Raw genomic sequence first — 22,674 nt, 5'->3', positions numbered from 1 at the left:
TAGGATTAGATATAGCAGCTGAGCAGACTGTATCACACACACATGATAGGATTAGATACCCGGCTCAGCAGGCAGTATCACACACACATGATAGGATTAGATACCCGGCTCAGCAGGCAGTATCACACTTGGTAGGATTAGATGCACTGACGTAGACGCACATTGTCTCCAAAGACCATGTTTTCAATGAAATTCAGTAGCATTCCACGATGGGGGTTGTAGTGCTGTATCTGCCCTGTATTTCAGCCTGGCGGCCAGCAGGGGTCTTTCCTCGGACACCCGCTCACCGTCTATTAATAACCAGCGCAGTGTCAGGTTTTCCAGTGACTTCCAAACAGGGGACAGCAAACAAGATCCCCTCACCCGCCTCTCATGATCCTCTGGTCGCCATATTCTCTCTGTCTAGGGGTCAGCAGTTGCCCTCTCCTGTCCCCTCGGGTACCTCTCTGTAGATTGTCTGCAGCGTGGCTGTCACCATGAGCAGTGTCACCTATCACATCTCCAGCCTGCTGGAGAAGATGACATCCAGTGACAAGGACTTCAGGTGAGGAGGGGGCTCCTGCGAGGGGCCGGGGTGCTCGTGCTTCATTACATGTGTTCTGTCCTGTGCTCAGCGATCTGGAGATCATAGGGTTAATGGCCTAAAGCTTTCTAAGTCCTCCTATGTGACTATATTGCACGTCCCTTTTTATTGCAAGTAGATGGAATGTGTACTACATCCCCCATCATGCTGCTCATCACCAGGCCATGTCTGTAGATGCAGCCCCTAAAATGACCTCTATGATTAAAATCCAACCTACAATCAAAAGTCATTAAAAATGAGTATAGAACAAGTGAAGGATCTAAAACAGCCGCCTTATAATAGTGCGGGAGCGTTATACGAGGACCGGCTGGTGATGGTAACGTTCGCCCACATCTTTGTCCATGAGGGTGGCTCCAGTCACTCTGACATGGCTGATCACAGAGAGCAGTAGCTGTAATTCCCGCAGGCATGAAATGTACGGTATATCGGCTGGAGTTCTTGGATCCTCAGATCTGACACTTGCTCTTCTTCCTGTTGAAGGTTCATGGCCACAAATGATTTGATGGTTGAACTGCAGAAGGACTCCATCAAGTTAGACGAGGACAGCGAACGCAGGGTGGTGAAGATGCTCCTAAAGTTGCTGGAGGACAAAAACGGAGAGGTGCAGAACTTAGCAGTGAAGTGGTGAGAGAGGCGTGGGGACCTAGTGGCCTTCAATGTGCACTGTCCGTAAATTAATGACCATCTCAGGGCTTTCAGGAGTCCCCTTGTACAACAGTCCCATCTACCCATAGCTTACAATTGGCAATTCCCTGGTACACCAGCTGAGGTCCATTTATATCTACTTCTCTACCATGCACTCACAATTGATGTTTATCTCCATGTCTTCACCATACATTCACAGTTGATGTCTATCTCCATTTCACCACCATACATTCACAGTTGATGTCCATTTGTCTCTAGTTCTCCACCGTACATTCACAGTTGATGTCTATCTCCATTTCACCACCATACATCCACAGCTGAGGCCCAGCTATCTCCAATTCTCCACCATACATCCACAGTTGATGTCCATCTATCTCCAGTTCTCCACCATACATTCACAGTTGAAATCCATCTATATCCAGTTCTCCACCATACATTCAAAGGTGAGGACCCTCTATATCCAGTTCTCCACCATACATTCACAGGTGAGGACCCTCTATATTCAGTTCTCCACCTCATATTCACAGGTGAGGACCCTCTATATTCAGTTCTCCACCTCACATTCACAGGTGAGGACCCTCTATCTCCAGTTCCTCATCATACATTCACAGGGGAGGTTCATCTATTTCCAGTTCTCTCCCATACATTCACAGTTGATGTCCATCTATCTCCAGTTCTCCACCATATGTTCACTGGAGGTTCCTATAGCTCTGTGATGGCTAATCTCCCGCACTCCAGCTGTGGTAAAACTTCAACTCCCAAGATGCACACTTGCTTGGTTGTTCTTAGAACTCCATAGAAATGAATAGAGCATGCTGGGAGTCATAGTTTCACCACAATTAGAGTGCCGGAGGTTGGCCATCACTGCTCTAGCTCCAGTTTTTCTCCATACATTCACTGTTCAGTTCTATGATTTCAGCTCCATCTTTCAACAGTTCACCATTGTTTATGGTTGACTTCCCACACCATGGTTGAACACCCACCACAGAACTTGTCCATTGATCGCACAAGCAGAAGAGATTTTTCTTGACTCCATGTTTTCTCTGTTGTTGGATGTGAATGTTTTTTTGCCTTGGCTCACTTTTTCCAGCCTGGGGCCTCTGGTGGGAAAAGTAAAAGAGCATCAAGTGGAGACGATTGTGGACACTCTGTGTAGTAACATGCTATCAGAGAAGGAACAGCTGAGAGATATCTGCAGCATCGGGCTGAAGACGGTCATATCAGAGCTTCCTGCAGCAAGCTCAGGTAGATACCAGAGGACCATGGGCAAAGAATGAGGACATCAGAGGGGAGACATGCACTATGGGCAACGATAGCAACATATGAGATGAAATATATAATTTCCCTACGTCTGTTCACATACAATCTTAAGGGGGTATTCCCATCACATACAATGGGGGCATATCGCTCGGATATGCCCCCATTGTCTGATAGGTGCGGGTCCCACCTCTGGGACCCACACCTACAAGGAAAACGGAGCCGGGAGAGCTGTGGCTGGTGGACCCCAAGTTTCCCAGGGTCCATCCACCACCAAGCGCTGCTCCCATACAAGAGAATGGGAGCGCACCCCCGCAAGCGCGACCCCTGCTCTCATTCATTTCTTTGGGGCAGACGGAAATAGCCGAGCCGTTCTTGTTAAAGGTGCGGGTCCCAGACAATGGGAGAATATCTTTCATATCTGTTTGTTTTACTTATCTGGTACTCCACTCACATCTAGTAATGTCCAGCGTAAATAGTGAGTGCAGCTCTGGAGTATAATACAGTATGTAACTCAGGATCAGTGCAGGATAAGTAATGTATGTACACAGTGACTGCACCAGCAGAATAGTGAGTGCAGCTCCGGAGTATAATACAGGATGTAACTCAGGATTAGTACAGGATAAGTAATGTATGTACACAGTGACTGCACCAGCAGAATAGTGAGTGCAGCTCTGGAGTATAATACAGGATGTAACTCAGGATTAGTACAGGATAAGTAATGTATGTACACAGTGACTGCACCAGCAGAATAGTGAGTGCAGCTCTGGAGGATAATACAGGATGTAACTCAGGATCAGTACATGATAAGTAATGTATGTACACAGTGACTGCACCAGCAGAATAGTGAGTGCAGCTCTGGAGTATAATACAGGATGTAACTCAGGATCAGTACAGGATAAGTAATGTATGTACACAGTGACTGCACCAGCAGAATAGTAAGTGCAGCTCTGGAGAACAATACCGGATGTAACTCAGGATCAGTACATGATAAGTAATGTATGCACCAGCAGAATAGTGAGTCCAGCTCTGAAGTATAATACAGGATGTATCTCAGGATCAGTTATATCACATTTAGAAAGTTATTGAATTTCTTATATTCTTTCTATAGGATCCTCCTTAGCCGCCAATGTATGCAGAAAGATCACAGGACAACTGACCGCGGCTATAGGAAAGTGTGATGATGCAGCGGTGCAGTTAGAGGCTCTTGATATATTGTCGGACATGTTGGGAAGGTGAGATGATACTTTGTGTAGATTGATTATTGCCGATTTCTGTTGAGCGGCCGCCATCTCACCTCTTCGGTCTTCCCAGCAGATTAGGAGGGGCTCTCTTCTCTTTCCATGCCTCCATCCTCAGCTGTCTTCTGCCCCAGCTCACCAGCCCTCGCCTTGCTGTGAGGAAGAGAGCCGTCCTGGCACTGGGGCACCTGGTACAATCCTGCAATGGAAACCTGTTCACAGAACTTGTTGAACATCTAGTGGCGGAAATGAAAAAGAACGAATCCACATCCACCACGAGAACGTACATTCAGTGTGTGACCGCCGTAAGCCTGCAGGCAGGACACAGACTGGGTGAGGGAGGCACAAGGATGCCACGGCAGATTGTAAGAACATTATAATCTATTACCTGGTCATTCCCAAGCACATAGCACCAGCTAAAGAAAGCCTGTATAGGAGCTAGTTGTGCAGGGACCTCCTCCTTATCCTGTCTACTGTTTCTGCAGGACCACATCTGGAGAGAATTGTGCCCCTAGTGGTGGGGTTCTGTAAAGTGGAAGATGATGAGATGCAGGAGCAGTGTTTCCAGGCACTGGACTCCTTCATCAGACGCTGCCCCAAAGAGATCTCACCTTATGTCCCCACAGTCCTTGATTTGTGTCTGAAGTATATTGCTTATGACCCTAACTACAACTATGATAGTGAGGAGGAAGAGGAGATGATGGAGACAGAAAGCGAGGAAGAACCAGGTCAGTATTACCTACTAATAATGCCCCCTATAGATAAGTATGTAACTTCTATAATACTGCCTCCTATGTACAAGAATATAACTACTATAATACTGCTCCTATGTACAAGAATATAACTACTATAATACTGCTCCTATGTACAAGAATATAACTACTATAATACTGCTCCTATGTACAAGAATATGACTACTATAATACTGCTCCTATGTACAAGAATATAACTACTATAATACTGCTCCTATGTACAAGAATATAACTACTATAATACTGCTCCTATGTACAAGAATATAACTACAATAATACTGCTCCTATGTACAAGAATATAACTACTATAATACTGCCTCCTATGTACAAGAATATAACTACTATAATACTGCTCCTATGTACAAGAATATAACTACAATAATACTGCTCCTATGTACAAGAATATAACTACTATAATACTGCTTCTATGTACAATAATATAACTACTATAATATTGCTCCTATATACAAGAATATAACTACTATAATACTGCTCCTATGTACAAGAATATAACTGCTTTAATACTGCTCCTATGTACAAGAATATAACTACTATAATACTGCTCCTATGTACAAGAATATAACTACTATAATACTGCTTCTATGTACAATAATATAACTACTATAATACTGCTCCTATGTTCAAGAATATAACTACTATAATACTGCTCCTATGTACAAGAATATAACTACTATAATACTGCTCCTATGTACAAGAATATAACTCCTATAATACTGCCTCCTATGTACAAGAATATAACTGCTATAATACTGCTCCTATGTACAAGAATATAACTGCTATAATACTGCCCCCTATGTACAAGAATATAACTACTATAATACTGCCTCCTATGTACAGGAATATAACTACTATAATACTGCTCCTATGTACAGGAATATAACTACTATAATACTGCCTCCTATGTACAAGAATATAACTACTATAATACTGCTCCTATGTACAAGAATATAACTACTATAATACCGCTCCTATGTACAAGAATATAACTACTATAATACCGCTCCTATGTACAAGAATATAACTACTATAATACCGCTCCTATGTGCAAGAATATAACTGCTATAATACCGCTCCTATGTACAAGAATATAACTACTATAATGATCTTTTTATTTAAAAACAGGCAACAAAATATTACAATACACTTACTATAAAATCATAGAAAAGAATAAATATAAAGTGACATCACAATGCATTATACAATTGCTGACACATGGATGTTCCTCCAGTACATGTTATTGCGGTTATTTTTCAAGTCCTTCTTATATATCATCTTCAGACTTTCCTGGATATTATATAAGATTTTATCACAGGTCAGGAGCTCTCTGTTGATGACCAGGCAGCACCGCGCACACCACAGATGGTACATGGTCACCACATTCACTACATACAGGGAACTTCTGCTGTATTGTCTGAGATCTGGGGGGAAGTCTCCATACAAGAGCTGATTATACGGCTGTCCCACTAGATGTGGTAACTGAAGGGACCGTGACACGGCCTCCCATACCTGGACACTGAACGGACAGTCCAGCAGAAGATGCTCCATGGTCTCCAGTACCTGACGGCATTGCTCTCTAGGGCAGGATCTGTCTGGCACATTTCTACACTTTAGATTGTCCCTGACATACATTTTACCATGAAATGCCAGCCATGACACATCCTTCATGTGAGCGGGGACTCTGGGGTCCTCCAGGATTTTCACAGCCTGTTTTACATCCAGGTTCGGGGCGTTCCTCAGCTGGATATGGGCACTAAACTGAGATATCAGCAGGTTCTTATACATATCTTTCCTACTGAGCTGCTTTACCTCACCATATAAGATTTTCCATTTAATGATCTTGCTAATTGCTTGTACCGCGTACCAGGAAACGTTATTCTTAATGCGCCCCGAGATCCTCTTAATGGGGTCACCTACCGACCACACAGAGACAAAATGCTGTATCTGGTTCTTAAACAGACGACTCCACAGCTTCAACTCTAAACTCTTACAAAATGAGAAATTCCTCATCAGAAACATTAAGTTAAAGAAGAGCTCTGGGCAAGGCATGGACAGGCCACCCTCCTTCTGGGGGAGATAGACAATGTTCCTCCTGACTATATTCACCCTATTACCCCACAAGAAGTGGAAGAAGATATTGGTCAGTCTGGTAAGTAACTTATCGGGCACTGGGAACACCACACTGACATAGAGGAATAGCGGGAGCAGGAAGCTTTTCAGCAGGCGGATCTTCTCCTGATAGGTCAGCTTCCAGTGCCTCCAGCACTGCACCTTCTGCTCACACACCGCCAGCTTCTCCTCCCAGTTCACTTTCCCATCATCTACAGTTCCAAACTGAATCCCCAAAATCTTTATCTTGTCCTGCACTGTTCTAAGGGGCACTGAGAAGACCCCATGGTCACCCCCCAGCCACAACGCCTCGCTCTTATCCATATTCACAGCAGAATTCGACACTCGAGAGAAAGCTGCTATCTCCTGTTGTAGGGCCGCACAGTCCTCACTAGACGAGACCAGAACCGTCACATCGTCCGCATAAGCACAGAACTTTATGTCCACTCTTTTACTCTGTAGGTGACATTCTAACCCCAAGAGATTTCTATTATCCTGCAACTTTCTTAAAAAAGGATCCAGACTGAAGACGTACAATAATGGGCTTAGAGGGCAGCCCTGCCTTACACCAGACATGATCCTAAAGGGTTCTGCCAAGTGACCATTAATCAGAGGCTGGCTTACCGCCTCCATATAGAGAACCTGCAGCCATTGTACGAAGCGTGCAGGAAGGCCATACTCCAACAACACCTGGTACAGGTAGTCATGATGGACTCTGTCAAAGGCCTTGCTCTGGTCTAACCCAACCACATATGCTCCTCCACTGTGCTGCCTGATGTCTGTCACCGCTTCCCTCACCAGCAGCAATGAGTCCTCTATAGTCCGGCCTTTCACACCACACGTCTGGTTGGAGATGATCAGGTCATCTGCCACCGCACTCAGCCTGTGATACAAGATCTTGGCCAAGACTTTATAATCGGTGTTCAGTAAGGACAATGGACGCCAGTTTTTTAAGTCTTTTAGATTTCCTTTCTTTGCCAGGAGAACCAGAACAGATTTATACTGTGACTGCAGAAGTTTCCTGGCAGAGAGGCAATCATTATAGACCTGCGCCAGGTCTGGGGCTAATATATCTCTAAACTCCTTATAGAATTCACTGGTCAGACCGTCCAGGCCCGGGCTCTTCTTGGTTTTTAAGGAGTCAATGCTCCTCTTCACCTCCTCCTCAGTTATGGGCTCGGCCAAGCCATCTGCTTGTGCATGATCTAGTTTAGGGAGTTTGACGCCTTTCAGGTAAGTTCTGATGCTGTCACCACTTATCTGACGGCCTTTAAACAGATTTTTATAATAATCTCCAATAATCTTGTGGAGTTTAGTCTGATCTGACTGCTCCACCCCATGCTCATCTAACAGGCTGGTCATAAGCTTCTTACTAACCCTGTTCTTACAGGCAATATAGGGATCTGGGTTGTGAACCCCCCAATTATCAAACTGCCCCTCTGCTTTGAGAGACTTGAGGCGGTCATACTGCAGCTCCCGCATCTCCTGCTTTATCTGGCTGACGTATTTACCATCTATCTTCTCACCACTATTGATCTTACCATATAACCTGCTCAGCTGCAGCCTCAGTGCAGAATACCTCATATACTCCACATTACTATGCCTCCTCGCAGCACGTATCAGAAACTGCTTGATATCACCCTTCATACACTCCCACCACTCCGCTGTGTCATCACACATACACTGGGTGGTCCTCCGGTCATTATAGAAGGTGGTAAAGGCCTCTCTAAACCCTGGATCTTGCAGCACCGAGCCATTCACCTTCCAGTAGCCCCTACCACAGACCACGGCCCCGGCCAGATCCAACGTGACACTCACCATACAATGGTCAGAGAACTCTATGGGACTCGTCCTGTAGTCAGAGCTCCTCACTTCACGTTTTATATACACCCGGTCTATTCTACTGGCGTTACCGGCCTTATGGTAAGTGTAGGCTCTATTGGAGCCACGCAAACCATAGGGATCCACTAAATGAGCCTGCTGGACTATATTGTTAAGGAAGTTCTCATCATATTTCAATTGCTTATGACTACTGGAACGGTCCACATTACAGGAGACACTATTAAAATCCCCGCACATTATAAACACCCTGGATGTAAAACAATATGGCTTCATCTGCTGGAACAATTCCCTCCTCTCCTTTCTAGTCTGAGGAGCATAGACATTAATGGCTCTATAATACACAGTGTCCAGTATGAAGTCCAGCATCAGACAGCGGCCCGGACAGATCTCCAGCACTCTCTCCACCTCAACTTCCATCTTATTGAAGAGAATTGCCACACCATCATTTCTCTCCAGCCCAAAGGACCAGAACGATGCTCCATGTCTCCAGTCTCTCTTGGCTGCAAACACATGAGCATTGCTCTTCAAATAAGTCTCCTGTAAGAAGAAGATGTCAGATCTCTCCTGAGACAGACGTTGGTAGATCGCCTGCCGCCTGTTCTTGGTCTTCACACTGTTCACATTTATAGAGCTGATTCTCAGCCTCATCCAGGTCCCTTAGTTTTTCTTATTCTTTTTCCTCCTTCCACTGCTGTGACCTTTAGAACCCCATCTTTTGGTGGACACTGAAGGGCCAGGTTCATCTTCCAGAGGGTCACCATCAGGGTTATGTGAAGAAACATAGTCCATTTCAATCTTTTCTTCTGACTCTTCTTCCCCTATCGCCCCGTACTGCCCGGAGGTTATGGCCAGCACTGGCGGATCCGGGGTTTTCTTTGCTGTAGCGCTGTTCTTTCTTTTAACAGTCTGGAACCCCTCTTCATCCACAGAGGACCTCCTGAGCTTCCTGAGCCCTGCAGCTGGACCATCAGGCTTTGTGGACGTAGAGGGCAGTTCTTTAGGTGGTTTGGCAACTGGTTTACTGGTCACTTTACTCTGCAGATGAGAATTCTCTTCAGTGACTGGTACTTGTAGTGCTACAGATGGTACTTTAGTTTCCACAGCAGGATTTCTGGATATCAAAGCCTTTTCAATAGCTGGTATTTGTGGTTCAGCAGATGTTGTTACTTGTAATGGAGTAGTTTGGCTATCAGTCTCCAACTCTGCCGGTACTTGTAGTGCATCAGGAGGGTCACCACTCTCTACAGCAGGGTCACTAGTACTTTGCATTACTTCAGCAGGACGATTACCAGTTTCTGGGGCTGTATCTGCTCTTGCAGTGACATCCTCCTGACTTTCCTCCATGGCCTCTGAGAAGATCTCATCACTGCCTTTATTATGATCTGCATGCGGACAGTCCCGGAACGTATGACCAGATCCTAAACACAGGTTACAGATGACCGGACCTGTACAGTCGTCCTTTGAATGACCAAACTGTCCACAAAATGAGCACTTAATACGGGAGCAGTTGATGGCGAGGTGCCTGCCCCCACATCTGTGACACAGCCGCGGCTGACCGGGGTAGTAGCATATCCCTCTCTCTGAGCCCAGGTAGAAGGAGTGTGGCAGATGTCTGGTCACACCATTACTCTGCGCTAGTTGTATCATAACGGTGTATCCGCCATTCCAGATGTCTTCCTCATCATAGATTTTTACAGGATGACTCTTCAACAGACACTGTCTGCTCAGCCAGTGCTCCAGATCTGCCAGCGCCACCACCTCAGACTGGAACAAGATGGTGGCCTTCACTACCTGAGGCTTGGACAGCTGGATCACCTGTAGATGCTCCCAGATTGACTGTTCTTTTGTGTCATTGTATATATTCCAGAATAAGTCCAGATCATACTGAAGCTTAAAGCTGATGTCAAAGATCCTGCTGGAGGGGATATGGATCAGGGCGTATACCTCAGATGCCTTAAATTTCATGAAGTCCTTCAGAAGAACTTTCCCTATGTACAGTCTGGAGGGGAGGTTTTCTTCTGGACCCGTATACTTAATCCGTACAGCATTCCTCCTCTGAGGTGGAGGGTTAGCCGGCCTTGTAACATTGGAGAACAGTCTCCTGAATTGTGGACGGTCAGCAGGAGGATCAGTGCTGGGCCTCTCCTCTACAGGCTTACTGACTCCAGATTGTCCTGCAGATCCACCTGTGTCTGCTCCAGACTGCTGTGCAGCTGACATTGTGGACGGCTGAGGGTCCTGTATACTGACCTCCATGTCTGCTCCAATCTGTGCAGTTGTCTCCTCTGAGAGCCGATCGAGCGGGGTCTCAATAACAGCACTGAGCGGGGTCTCAATCACAGCACCTAGCGGGGTCTCAATCACAGCACTGAGCGGGGTCTCAATCACAGCACTGAGCGGGGGCTCAATCAAAGCACTGAGCGGGGGCTCAATCAAAGCACTGAGCGGGGTCTCAATAACAGCACTGAGCGGGGTCTCAATAACAGCACTGAGCGGGGTCTCAATAACAGCACTGAGCGGGGTCTCAATAACAGCACTGAGCGGGGTCTCAATAACAGCACTGAGCGGGGTCTCAATAACAGCACTGAGCGGGGTCTCAATCACAGCACTGAGCGGGGTCTCAATCACAGCACTGAGCGGGGTCTCAATCACAGCACTGAGCGGGGTCTCAATAACAGCACTGAGCGGGGTCTCAATCACAGCACTGAGCGGGGTCTCAATCACAGCACTGAGCGGGGTCTCAATCACAGCACTGAGCGGGGGCTCAATCAAAGCACTGAGCGGGGGCTCAATCACAGCACTGAGCGGGGGCTCAATCACAGCACTGAGCGGGGGCTCAAGCACAGCACTGAGCGGGGGCTCAATCACAGCACTGAGCGGGGGCTCAATCACAGCACTGAGCGGGGGCTCAATCACAGCACTGAGCGGGGGCTCAATCACAGCACTGAGCGGGGGCTCAATCACAGCACTGAGCGGGGTCTCAATCACAGCACTGAGCGGGGTCTCAATCGCAGCACTGAACGGGGTCTCAATCGCAGCACTGAGCGGGGTCTCAATCACAGCACTGAGCGGGGTCTCCTCCACAGCACTGAGCGGGGTCTCAATCACAGCACTGAGCGGGGTCTCAATCACAGCACTGAGCGGGGTCTCAATCACAGCACTGAGCGGGGTCTCAATCACAGCACTGAGCGGGGTCTCAATCACAGCACTGAGCGGGGTCTCAATCACAGCACTGAGCGGGGTCTCCTCCACAGTAGAGATGAGCGAACTTCTGTTTTAAGTTCGGCGTCTAAAGTTCGGGTTTGGATTAGCGGAGAATCCCGATCTGGAACCGGATATGGATTCCGACTTCCGTTGTGGTCCGTGGTAGCGGAATCAATAATCGGCCATTATTGATTCCGCTACCACGGACCACAACGGAAGTCGGAATCCATATCCGGTTCCAGATCGGGATTCTCCGCTAATCCAAACCCGAACTTTAGACGCCGAACTTAAAACAGAAGTTCGCTCATCTCTACTCCACAGCACTGAGCGGGGTCTCCTCCACAGCACTGAGCGGGGTCTCCTCCACAGCACTGAGCGGGGTATCCTCCACAGCACTGAGCGGGGTCTCCTCCACAGCACTGAGCGGGGTCTCCTCCACAGCACTGAGCGGGGTCTCCTCCACAGCACTGAGCGGGGTCTCCTCCACAGCACTGAGCGGGGTCTCCTCCACAGCACTGAGCGGGGTCTCCTCCACAGCACTGAGCGGGGTCTCAGTCACAATGTCCATACATGAAGCGCTCTCCTGCTCACACACAGGATTGCTGTTCTCATTCACTTCACCAGAGAAACAAGCTGAGTCCACTGCAATTAACTCCTTGTTGGATGGCTCACTTTGCTCCATAGTATTCCCAGCATTTTCAGAGACTGACTGCTCAGACCCCATACATAGTGACCCTGAAAGCAGTGACCCTCCAGGCGCTGCACCCACACATCTCTGAGCGCTTCCTTGCTTCACCATATTATGCACATCGCCGTAATCTTTACTTTTTATTTCTATGATTTCTTTTATCTTCACATTCTGGGCTCTGGCCTCCCTCTTTTTCTCCATTGCCCAGCTTTCCACTTTAGGTATTGTGTTTTTACCTGTATCTAATTTGTCTTTTAATATATCAAGTTCACGTGTGCAGTCATCCAGGCATTCATACTTCATCAGCTTTTTCTTGGGATCAGCCTCTATCTTTATCTCATCTCTTAGCTTAGAAATGCGCCTTTCCAGTTTAAATAAACTTTTCTTTGTCACAGTTGTACTTAATCCAGAAGCACTACAAGTTTCAGTTGACTCACCAGTCACCATTTCCAGATCATCGCTTCCACCATCTCCATGCTGCAGGCCGCACTCCAAGCTCTGGGCTTTCCCAGGATCATCAGCCCAGCTCCCCTCCCCTCCACCTGGGTCAGAAGCCATGCCCCCTCCCTGCAGGGAGCTCAGCACCACACGTCTATCCTCTCCTATGGACAAGAATAGAACTACTATAATACTGCTCCTATGTACAAGAATATAACTACTATAATACTGCCTCCTATGTATAAGAATATATCTGCTATAATACTGCTCCTATGTACAAGAATATAACTACTATAATACTGCTCCTATGTACAAGAATATAGCTACTATAATACTGCTCCTATGTACAAGAATATAACTGCTATAATACAGCTCCTATGTACAAGAATATAACTACTATAATACTGCCTCCTATGTACAAGAATATAACTACTATAATACTGCTCCTATGTACAAGAATATAACTACTATAATACTGCTCCTATGTACAAGAATATAACTACTATAATACTGCCTCCTATGTACAAGAATATAACTACTATAATACTGCTCCTATGTACAAGAATATAACTACTACAATACTGCTCCTATGTACAAGAATATAACTACTATAATACCGCTCCTATGTACAAGAATATAACTACTATAATACTGATCCTATGTACAAGAATATAACTACTATAATACCGCTCCTATGTACAAGAATATAACTACTACAATACTGCTCCTATGTACAAGAATATAACTACTATAATACCGCTCCTATGTACAAGAATATAACTACTATAATACCGCTTCTATGTACAAGAATATAACTGCTATAATACCGCTCCTATGTGCAAAAATATAACTGCTATAATACTGCTCCTATGTACAAGAATATAACTGCTATAATACCGCTCCTATGTACAAGAATATAACTACTATAATACCGCTCCTATGTACAAGAATATAACTACTATAATACTGCTCCTATGTACAAGAATATAACTACTATAATACTGCTCCTATGTACAAGAATATACCTACTATAATACTGCCTCCTATGTACAAGAATATAACTACTATAATACTGCTCCTATGTACAAGAATATAACTACTATAATACAGCTCCTATGTACAAGAATATAACTACTATAATACTGCTCCTATGTACAAGAATATAACTACTATAATACTGCCTCCTATGTACAAGAATATAACTGCTATAATACTGCTCCTCTGTACAAGAATATAACTACTATAATACTGCCTCCTATGTACAAGAATATAACTGCTATAATACTGCCTCCTATGTACAAGAATATAACTACTATAATACTGCTCCTATGTACAAGAATATAACTACTATAATACTGCCTCCTATGTACAAGAATATAACTACTATAATACTGCTCCTATGTACAAGAATATAACTACTATAATACTGCCCCTATGTACAAGAATATAACTACTATAATACTGCCTCCTATGTACAAGAATATAACTACTATAATACTGCCTCCTATGTACAAGAATATAACTACTATAATACTGCCTCCTATGTACAAGAATATAACTACTATAATACTGCTCCTATGTACAAGAATATAACTACTATAATACTGCCTCCTATGTACAAGAATATAACTACTATAATACTGCCCCTATGTACAAGAATATAACTACTATAATACTGCCTCCTATGTACAAGAATATAACTACTATAATACTGCCTCCTATGTACAAGAATATAACTACTATAATACTGCTCCTATGTACAAGAATATAACTACTATAATACTGCTCCTATGTACATGAATATAACTGCTATAATACTGCTCCTATGTACAAGAATATAACTACTATAATACTGCTCCTATGTACAAGAATATAACTACTATAATACTGCTCCTATGTACAAGAATATAACTACTATAATACTGCTCCTATGTACAAGAATATAACTACTATAATACTGCTCCTATGTACAAGGATATAACTACTATAATACTGCCCCTATGTACAGTAATGTGGAGCAAAAATGTGATGTGTGGAGTTGCTCGCTCTCGGTGATGACTTCTGTGGTTTCTTATGTAGAGAGTGAAGAAGAATACAGCGATGATGATGATATGAGCTGGAAGGTGAGACGCTCTGCAGCCAAGTGCCTGGAGACGCTGATCACTGCTAGGCCCGATCTCCTACCAGAGTTTTATAGATCTGTGGCTCCGGTCATCATTTCACGATTTAAAGAAAGGGAAGAGAACGTGAAGGCGGACATCTTCTCTGCGTTCAATGCTCTGCTCAGACAGACACGGTGCTCTCACAGCTGCAGACAGAACGTGGAGGTCACCGACAAAGGAGAAAGTCCTCTCAGTTCTCTGCAGAAACAGGTGACGAAAGATGGGGACACAAACCAAAGGGCTGTCTCCTAATTCCTGGTAGCCATTGACTGTGCACCATGCTGGTTGGTGACTCCATGCTGTCCTTCCTCCTTAGGTTCCTTTAGTTATGAAGTCCCTCCATAAACTCCTCAGAGATAAGAGCATCAAGTCTCGCCAGGGATGTTTCGCAGTTCTCACAGAGCTGACCAGTGCACTCCCCGGCTGTCTCTCCCAGCATATCCCGGCACTGGTTCCAGGTAGGAATCCATGCATGCAATAATAACAAACGATGGGTGAAGTAGTCTTCTTGTGTAACCAAGTGGCCATATTTTTGTCTCCTACGCATAGGTCTTGTCTTCTCCTTGACGGACAAAGGCAGTAGCTCTAATATGCGGCTGGATACGCTAATGTTCCTTCACGTCATCCTCAGCGGTCATCCCCCCGAATGCTTCCAGCCTCACCTTCCAGCCCTCTTACCTCCAGTGGTCGCCTGTATTTATGACCCCTTCTACAAGATCACCTCAGAGGCCCTGCTGGTGGCTCAACAATTGGTAAAAGTGATCCGACCGCTGGACCAGACCAAGGTATGCCAGCCTTCGCCCTACACAAAAGAGCTGTTCTGCACCACCTTGAAAAGACTGCAGGCAACAGATATTGACCAGGAGGTGAAGGAAAGGGCCTTGTCTTGCATGGGTCATCTCATAAGTCATCTTGGAGACCAGCTGGGGAACGATCTCTTGCCCACTCTCCAGCTCATCCTGGAACGTCTCCGCAATGAGATCACCAGACTCACAGCAGTGAAGGTTCTCACCCTCATTGCAGGATCTCCTCTCAAGATTGACTTGCGGTCACTACTGAAGGACGCTCTGCCCACTCTGGCCTCTTTTCTACGTAAGAACCAGAGAGCCCTCAGGCTAGGAACGGTATCTGCCCTGGAGGTGTTGGTGAGGAATTACAATGACTGTCTGAAGCCCACCATGTTGGAGCCTGTGCTGGGGGAGCTGCCGTCTCTTCTGGCTGAATCAGACATGTATTTGGCCCAAGTGTCGATAGATTTTCTTACCACTTTGGTGTCCGCACATCCGGCCTCCCTTCCCAAACTTAGTGCCCGTATCCTCCCCCAACTCTTTCAGCTGGTGCACTCTCCTCTACTCCAAGGAGGAGCTTTGGCCTCCATTCTTTCCTTCTTACGAGCGCTGGTCGTGAGCCACACACCTCACCTTGGGTATGCCGACCTTCTCAAGCAGCTTACGGGCCCTGTGCAATCCGCCGGACCCACACTTCACAAACAGGCCTTCCATTCCGTGGCTAAGTGCGTGGCCACTTTAGCCAGCGCCTGCCCCAAGGAATCCAACGCTTCCATTACCCAGTTCATACAAGATGCCAAAAATCCCCGCGTGGAAGACGCGGTGAAGGTGCTGGCCTTCTTGACACTGGCAGAAATTGGGCGAGAGAGGAGCCTTGGCAACCAGCAGAAGGAGCTGAAGAATGTCATCCTTGAAGCTCTGGCGTCTCCCAGTGAGGAGGTGAAGTCCGCCGCCTCCTACGCCCTTGGAAACGCCTGTGTGGGCAGCCCTGCCGATTTTCTGCCCTTTTTGCTGCATGAAATCGGGGGTCAGCTCAGAAGGCAGTATCTGCTGCTGCACTCTCTTAAAGAAGCCCTGACGTGTCTGCCCAGCGAGGAGCTGAGACCCTACCAGGAAGACGTGTGGAAACTGCTGCTGCAGCACTGCGAGGCCACGGAGGAAGGCACCAGGAACGTGGTAGCAGAATGCGTGGGGAAGCTGACCCTCGTAAACCCGGCACAGCTCCTGCCACGGCTGTGCAAGCAGCTCAGCTCAGGTGATACACTACCTGGTATCTAAATGGGTTGTCCAGTCCTATGTAAACAAATCTCAGTCATTATACAGCATTCTAACTGCTTGCCAGCAGTGAATGAAAACATTGTTATTTTGATCCAGACACACATATCCTATCGGAACCATGTCACATTGTCACAGGTGGACACCTCGGTTCAATGTATCAGGTCCGTGACCATGTTTTCTGGATGTTATAACAATGCCTCCAATCACTGACAACAAGCAGAGATTTTTTAAAATGGCGAGACCTTGAAAGTGTACGTAAACTCACCTAAATGTTATTATATCAAGATTTAAGGGGTATCCCCACACGATGTGCCATCAATACCTGACAGGCGCAGGTGCCATATTACTTCGAAAAACGGGCCCCATGTCTCGCTGCCATGAATGAGGAGGTGGCCCCGCGTCCACAGCTTTGTCCATTCACTTCTATGGGTCTTCCGAAAATAGTAAACTCGCTCGGCTGTTTTCAGAACTCCTGTAGAAGTGAATGGAGCGAGCCGCGAATGTGCAACTACCCCTCCCCTCCTTTCTGTCAGAGATTTTGTCTGCCTATAGCCACCATCAGAGGGCGCTCACGGCGTACAGATTTATACAGATCCCATTGAACGTAATAATAAAACCTGCTTCAATACCTGCTTTTCAGCACCCCCTAGTGGTGGGGTTTTGGGTCACATGATCTCAACATTCATAGAAGCCTTTGTTGATCTTTTCACCGTTTGTTCTCCTCGCCTCCATTTTCAGGTTCTGCATATACCCGCAGTACGGTGGTCACAGCCATCAAATTCACCATATCTGACCAGCCGGCTCCTATTGACCCCCTCCTGAAGAACTGTATTGGTAAGTGCAGGTGGCAAACACAAGACTGACACCTAGTGGTCACTGCCCTGCATTACAAGAACCGATGGAAATGGTGACTTTCCTTTATCATTCTCATGCAGGAGACTTCTTAAAACCCCTCCAGGACCCGGACCCCAATGTCCGTCGCGTCACTTTGGTCATGTTTAATTCAGCAGCTCATAATAAACCATCTCTGGTCCGGAAGCTTCTGAGCAGGGTCCTTCCACCTGTGTACGAGGAGACAAAAGTGCGGAAAGAACTGATCCGGGAGGTGAGGACATACACAGTAGCCCCTTGCAGATGAGCGTTTGTCACGCAGCGTGTCCGCAGCGCAGCTCCCATCCTGACCTCCCAGCACTGACGGGGTCACTTAGCATTATATTGATTTATGATGCTATGTAACCCTTACAGTTCTGGAATGTATTCGATAACACTGACATAATGCTGCCAGTGTTATCCAATACATAGCATCATAAATCAATATAATGCTATGTGACCCTATCAGTGCTGGGAGGTCAGGACGGGAGCTGCGGACTCACAGCGTGACAGACGCTCGTCTGCAAGGGATGATTCCTACTCATTTAGATTTGATGTGATCTTTGCTCATGTTTCCGTGTAAGGTGGAGATGGGCCCGTTCAAGCACACAGTGGACGATGGCCTGGACGTGCGGAAGGCGGCATTTGAGTGCATGTACACCTTGCTGGAGAACTGCCTGGACCAGCTGGACATCTACGAGTATCTGAACCATGTGGAGGACGGCCTGAAGGATCACTATGACATTAGGGTAACGTCTTCTGGTCCCCCTATGCTCTCGCTGTGGCCGCGCTCAGTCTGGATCAGAGATTCCGCCGATGCCGGACGTTAGAGCGGGAGCTCCGCTGTCAAGACTTCATTGCAAAGCTTATTCTACGTGCAGCGCTGTACAATAAGGCCCCTTAATATCCACCATAAAAAGGCGTTTTGGTGGTCATTAAAGGATCTGGGTACGGCCACAGGTAGCGAGTCTGCTGTGGAGATTCTGCATTGCTGCAGATTATTCAATCCACATTGCAACGTGTGAAATCTGCAGCAGAAACAACATAAATTGACATGCTGGCTGCAGACGGTGCGGACTACACGCGGTTATTACACAAATCTCATGTACGCGCCGCGCCGCGCCCCCCCCCCCCCCCCTCCCCCCTCCCTCCCTCCCTCCCTTGGGTCCAGAAATTGACCTGCTGTGTGTATTTAAAAATCAACAGTATGTCAATCGTTTGTGCGACTTTTAGGGATGAGCAAATCGACTTTGGATGTTTCATCATAAAACTTAGTTAGAATACCGTACGGAGCCCCGTACGGTATTAGAATGTATTGGCTCCAATGAGCTGAAGTTATTACTTAGCAAAGTTTTGCGAGACTTCAGTTGCGTATTATTTTGGTGCATTTTTTGCAGTGAATTGTGTATGTATATTTTTTAATCTGCACAATGTATCATTTTGTGTAAGATGTTCTTGTGGAGCACGCGGTCCGCCCCGGCATCCCCCATTGTACGCATTTTTTGCTGGGGATTGCCGCTGTCTGCGGACCACATGCGGAGGAATTGCTCCCCCGGTTATAGACACGCTACAGTGTCTGGGTTTGGAGCATTTTCACCCGTTTAGGCCACTTTTTTCAGTAAGTTTTGGACCAAGGTACCAAGTAATAACTTTGGCTCATAGGAGCCAATACATTCTAATACTGTACGGAGCGCTCACTCCGTGCAGTATTCTAACAAAGTTTTAAGCGAATTGACTTCGGATGTTTCGCTCATCCCTAGCTGCTTTTACTTTTCTGGTTTAAATTCCGGCAGACTGTTCCAGCAGAGAACAGCCAGAATTCGCCGGATCCAGTGGATGCGAACAGAATGTCCACCGGCTCCATTAAGTATAATTTGGTCCGGCAAAGATCCGTACGCATTCCAGCAGGCGAAGAACCGGCTGGACTCAAAGATGTGGAATCTCTTAGGCCCCTTTCACATGGGCGAATATTCTGCGCGGATGCGATGCGTGAGTTGAACGCATTGCACCCGCACTGAATCCCGACCCATTCATTTCTATGGGGCTGTGCACACGAGCGGTGATTTTCACGCATCACTTGTGCATTGCGTGAAAATTGCAGCATGCTCCTCTTTGTGCGTTTTTCATGTAACGCAGGCCGTATAGAAATGAATGGGGTTGCGTGAAAATCGCAAGCATCCGCAAGCAAGTGCAGATGCGGTGCGATTTTCACGCACGGTTGCTAGGAGACGATCGGGATGGAAACCCGATCATTATTATTTTCCCTTATAACATGGTTATAAGGGAAAAGAATAGCATTCTGAATACAGAAGGCATAGTACAATAGGGCTGGAGGGGTTAAAAAATAAATATATATATATATATTATTAAACTCACCTTAATCCACTTGCTCGCCCAGCCGGCATCTCCTCTGTCTTCTTTTTTGCTGTGTGCAGGAAAAGGACCTGTGGTGATGTCACTCCGGTCAACACATGGTCCGTTACATGATCTTTTACCATGGTGATGGATCATGTGATGACCGAAGTGACGTCACCACAGGTCCTTTTCCTGCACACAGCAAAGAAGATGACAGAAGAGATGCCGGCTGCGCGATCAAGTGGATTAAGGGGAGTTTAATTATTTTTTTTAACCCCTCCAGCGCTATTGTACTATGCATTCTGTATTCAGAATGCTATTATTTTCCCTTGTTCCCATGTTATAAGGGAAAATAATACAATCTACAGAACACCGATCCCAAGCCCGAACTTCTGTAAAGAAGTTCGGGTACCAAACATGCCGATTTTTCTCCCGCGCGTGCAAAACGCATTACAATGTTTTGCACTCGTGCAGAAAAATCGCGCATGTTCCTGCAACGCACCGCACCTTTTCCCGCAACGCCCGTGTGAAAGAGGCCTTACAGAAGATCACTTCCATGTAAATCTCATCCACTTTGCTGCTACTTCATGTAAGTGCTGCGGGTAATCTGAAGCGTTTACGCCTCCTGTGGCCATAATCTTAAAACTGTTTTCCAAGATTTAAAACAAAAAAATAAAAACCTTAAGGGTCCGGCCACACATGGCAGCAAATTGGATGAGAATTTTATCCACGCGCTGCAGAAATATTCCACAATATTGTCCATCAAGGATTGTAGATCTGCAGCCAGGCAATTTATGCTGCAGATTTCACCCTTTGCAGAGTGCGCAACCTGCAGGAATCCAGGTTCTTCTACTGCAGAATACTGACAGATCGGTGCACTTTTCCTGCTGCACTCGTACTATTTTAAACCTGATTGCAGCTGGGGCCCGATACATCCTCCTCCGCAGTCAGTCCTCTATCACAAGGCCATGGCACGGCCTGATGGATCACTCATCACAGTGCTGTGCCAGGCCTTTGACCTTTCAGAGCCGCATGTTTTTCAGATGCTGACCTTCATTATCCTCACCCGTCTGGCTACTCTGTGCCCCAGTGCAGTTATCCAGCGCCTGGACCAGCTCATCGAGCCCCTCCGGGCCACCTGCACCACTAAGGTTTGACCATCCGCTGACAAATGGAGCAATCACCCCCAGCATTGTCCACTGCTAAACCTTCATTCTCCTCCTCTTGTCTGCAGGTGAAAGCCGGCTCTGTGAAGCAAGAGTTCGAGAAGCAAGATGAGCTCAAGCGCTCGGCTATGAGAACCATCACAGCTCTGCTCAACATCCCCGAGGTGGAGAACAGCCGCAGCATGGTGGAGTTCCTGACACAGATCAGAGCCAACCCTGAGCTCTCGTCCCTGATGGAGACCATTCAGAAGGACTCAGTAATGGCCTGCAGCTCAGAGATCATGGACATCAGCTAAGAGACAGGCACCCGCTGCTAGAGACCGAACTAAAGAGGTAAACTAAAGTGCGGTGAACGGCGGCCAGGCCCGACTGCAGATAAAGCATGACCTCCGCCCAAGCACCATGAACGTAGGCGGCTGCTGTGTCGCATCTACACATAGGAAACCAATAAGTGTGTGAAATAAAAACTAAGCCAGAAAGGATTTTTCTGTGAGGAAAAAATAAATAAATCCTACAATAGATAAAAATCAGAACTTGTATGTGATTTGATTGCAGATTTCCAGTGGCCAAATATTAAACTGCAGTAAATAGGCATTTATGAAATCCCATTCACAACTTCAAGAAAAAGCCCCAACTAAACTGGACCCGTGTATTAAACCCAAGACAGTAGTGTGTGTGGTACCCCAATGCAGTTCTCCGGACAGTTCCAGAACTTTTTCCTAGAAGCCACGCAAAAAAATACAAAGTATGCAAAATAGATACCACGTCATGTCTGACGCAGGGCATGGGGTGCTGGTTCACGGCTAAGGGGTTCTCCTTCTGCTCTTTGGACCTCTGTGTTTGCCCCCCTGCGCCCTGCACTAGGCACATCACCATCTTTGCCGGGAGCTTTCCTTTAAAGCAGGGATGTCAAACTTGTGGCCCTGCAGCTGTTTGGGCATGATGGACGATGTCGTTTTGTAACAGCTGGAGGGCCACGAGTTTAATAACATCCCTGCTGTAAAGTAAACTATGGGCAACAAAATCCAAACTGGGTCCTTCACGACAGAGCTGAAAAAGTGACAATTACTCACCGGTTATCGGATTTTCTAGAGCCCACGACAGCACCACGAGAAAGAGAGCGACAGAGGATCTGCCCCCATAGACAAGAAACCTGCATTATAAAAGGCAGACACTCTCCTACCGATTCAGTGAGATATTTTTTTTTATGCTACACCCGCGTGAGACTAAGAGAACCAGAAATAACCCAGGAAGGAGGGCAATTAAGGGTGCTGTCAT

The 22,674-nt window shown here is 46.4% G+C and overlaps 1 protein-coding gene across 2 annotated transcripts; it reads left to right on the top strand.

Moving 5' to 3' along the window:
- The first annotated feature begins 310 nt into the window (after positions 1–310).
- LOC122943129 (cullin-associated NEDD8-dissociated protein 1-like) lies at positions 311–21,923 on the top strand. Of its 2 annotated transcripts, XM_044300599.1 has the most exons (14): positions 311–544; positions 1,064–1,207; positions 2,319–2,473; positions 3,597–3,720; positions 3,803–4,059; positions 4,212–4,454; positions 14,857–15,149; positions 15,256–15,397; positions 15,489–16,982; positions 17,744–17,839; positions 17,941–18,110; positions 18,460–18,624; positions 21,274–21,381; positions 21,465–21,923. In XM_044300599.1, the coding sequence occupies exons 1-14, from the start codon at positions 477–479 to the stop codon at positions 21,690–21,692; spliced, it is 3,687 nt and encodes a 1,228-aa protein (XP_044156534.1). In that variant the 5' UTR covers positions 311–476; the 3' UTR covers positions 21,693–21,923. The 2 variants fall into 2 exon arrangements, with proteins under 2 accessions (XP_044156534.1, XP_044156536.1); XM_044300601.1 differs by lacking the exon at positions 311–544 and having other exon boundaries at positions 1,062–1,184.
- The last annotated feature ends 751 nt before the right edge of the window (positions 21,924–22,674 follow it).

The sequence above is a fragment of the Bufo gargarizans genome, chromosome 7 (genome assembly GCF_014858855.1).
Source record: "Bufo gargarizans isolate SCDJY-AF-19 chromosome 7, ASM1485885v1, whole genome shotgun sequence".
Lineage (NCBI taxonomy): Eukaryota > Metazoa > Chordata > Amphibia > Anura > Bufonidae > Bufo > Bufo gargarizans.
Note: the sequence above shows the minus strand (reverse complement) of the source record. Positions and strands in the feature narration are given on the sequence as shown.

Bases quoted from the DNA above. Each gene is read 5' to 3' on its own strand.
- LOC122943129 (XM_044300599.1), top strand. From the start codon at position 477: ATGAGCAGTGTCACCTATCACATCTCCAGCCTGCTGGAGAAGATGACA. The intron at 545-1,063 runs GTGAGGAGGGGG...TTCCTGTTGAAG, and splicing joins TCCAGTGACAAGGACTTCAG to GTTCATGGCCACAAATGATT. The intron at 16,983-17,743 runs GTGATACACTAC...CTCCATTTTCAG, and splicing joins GTGCAAGCAGCTCAGCTCAG to GTTCTGCATATACCCGCAGT.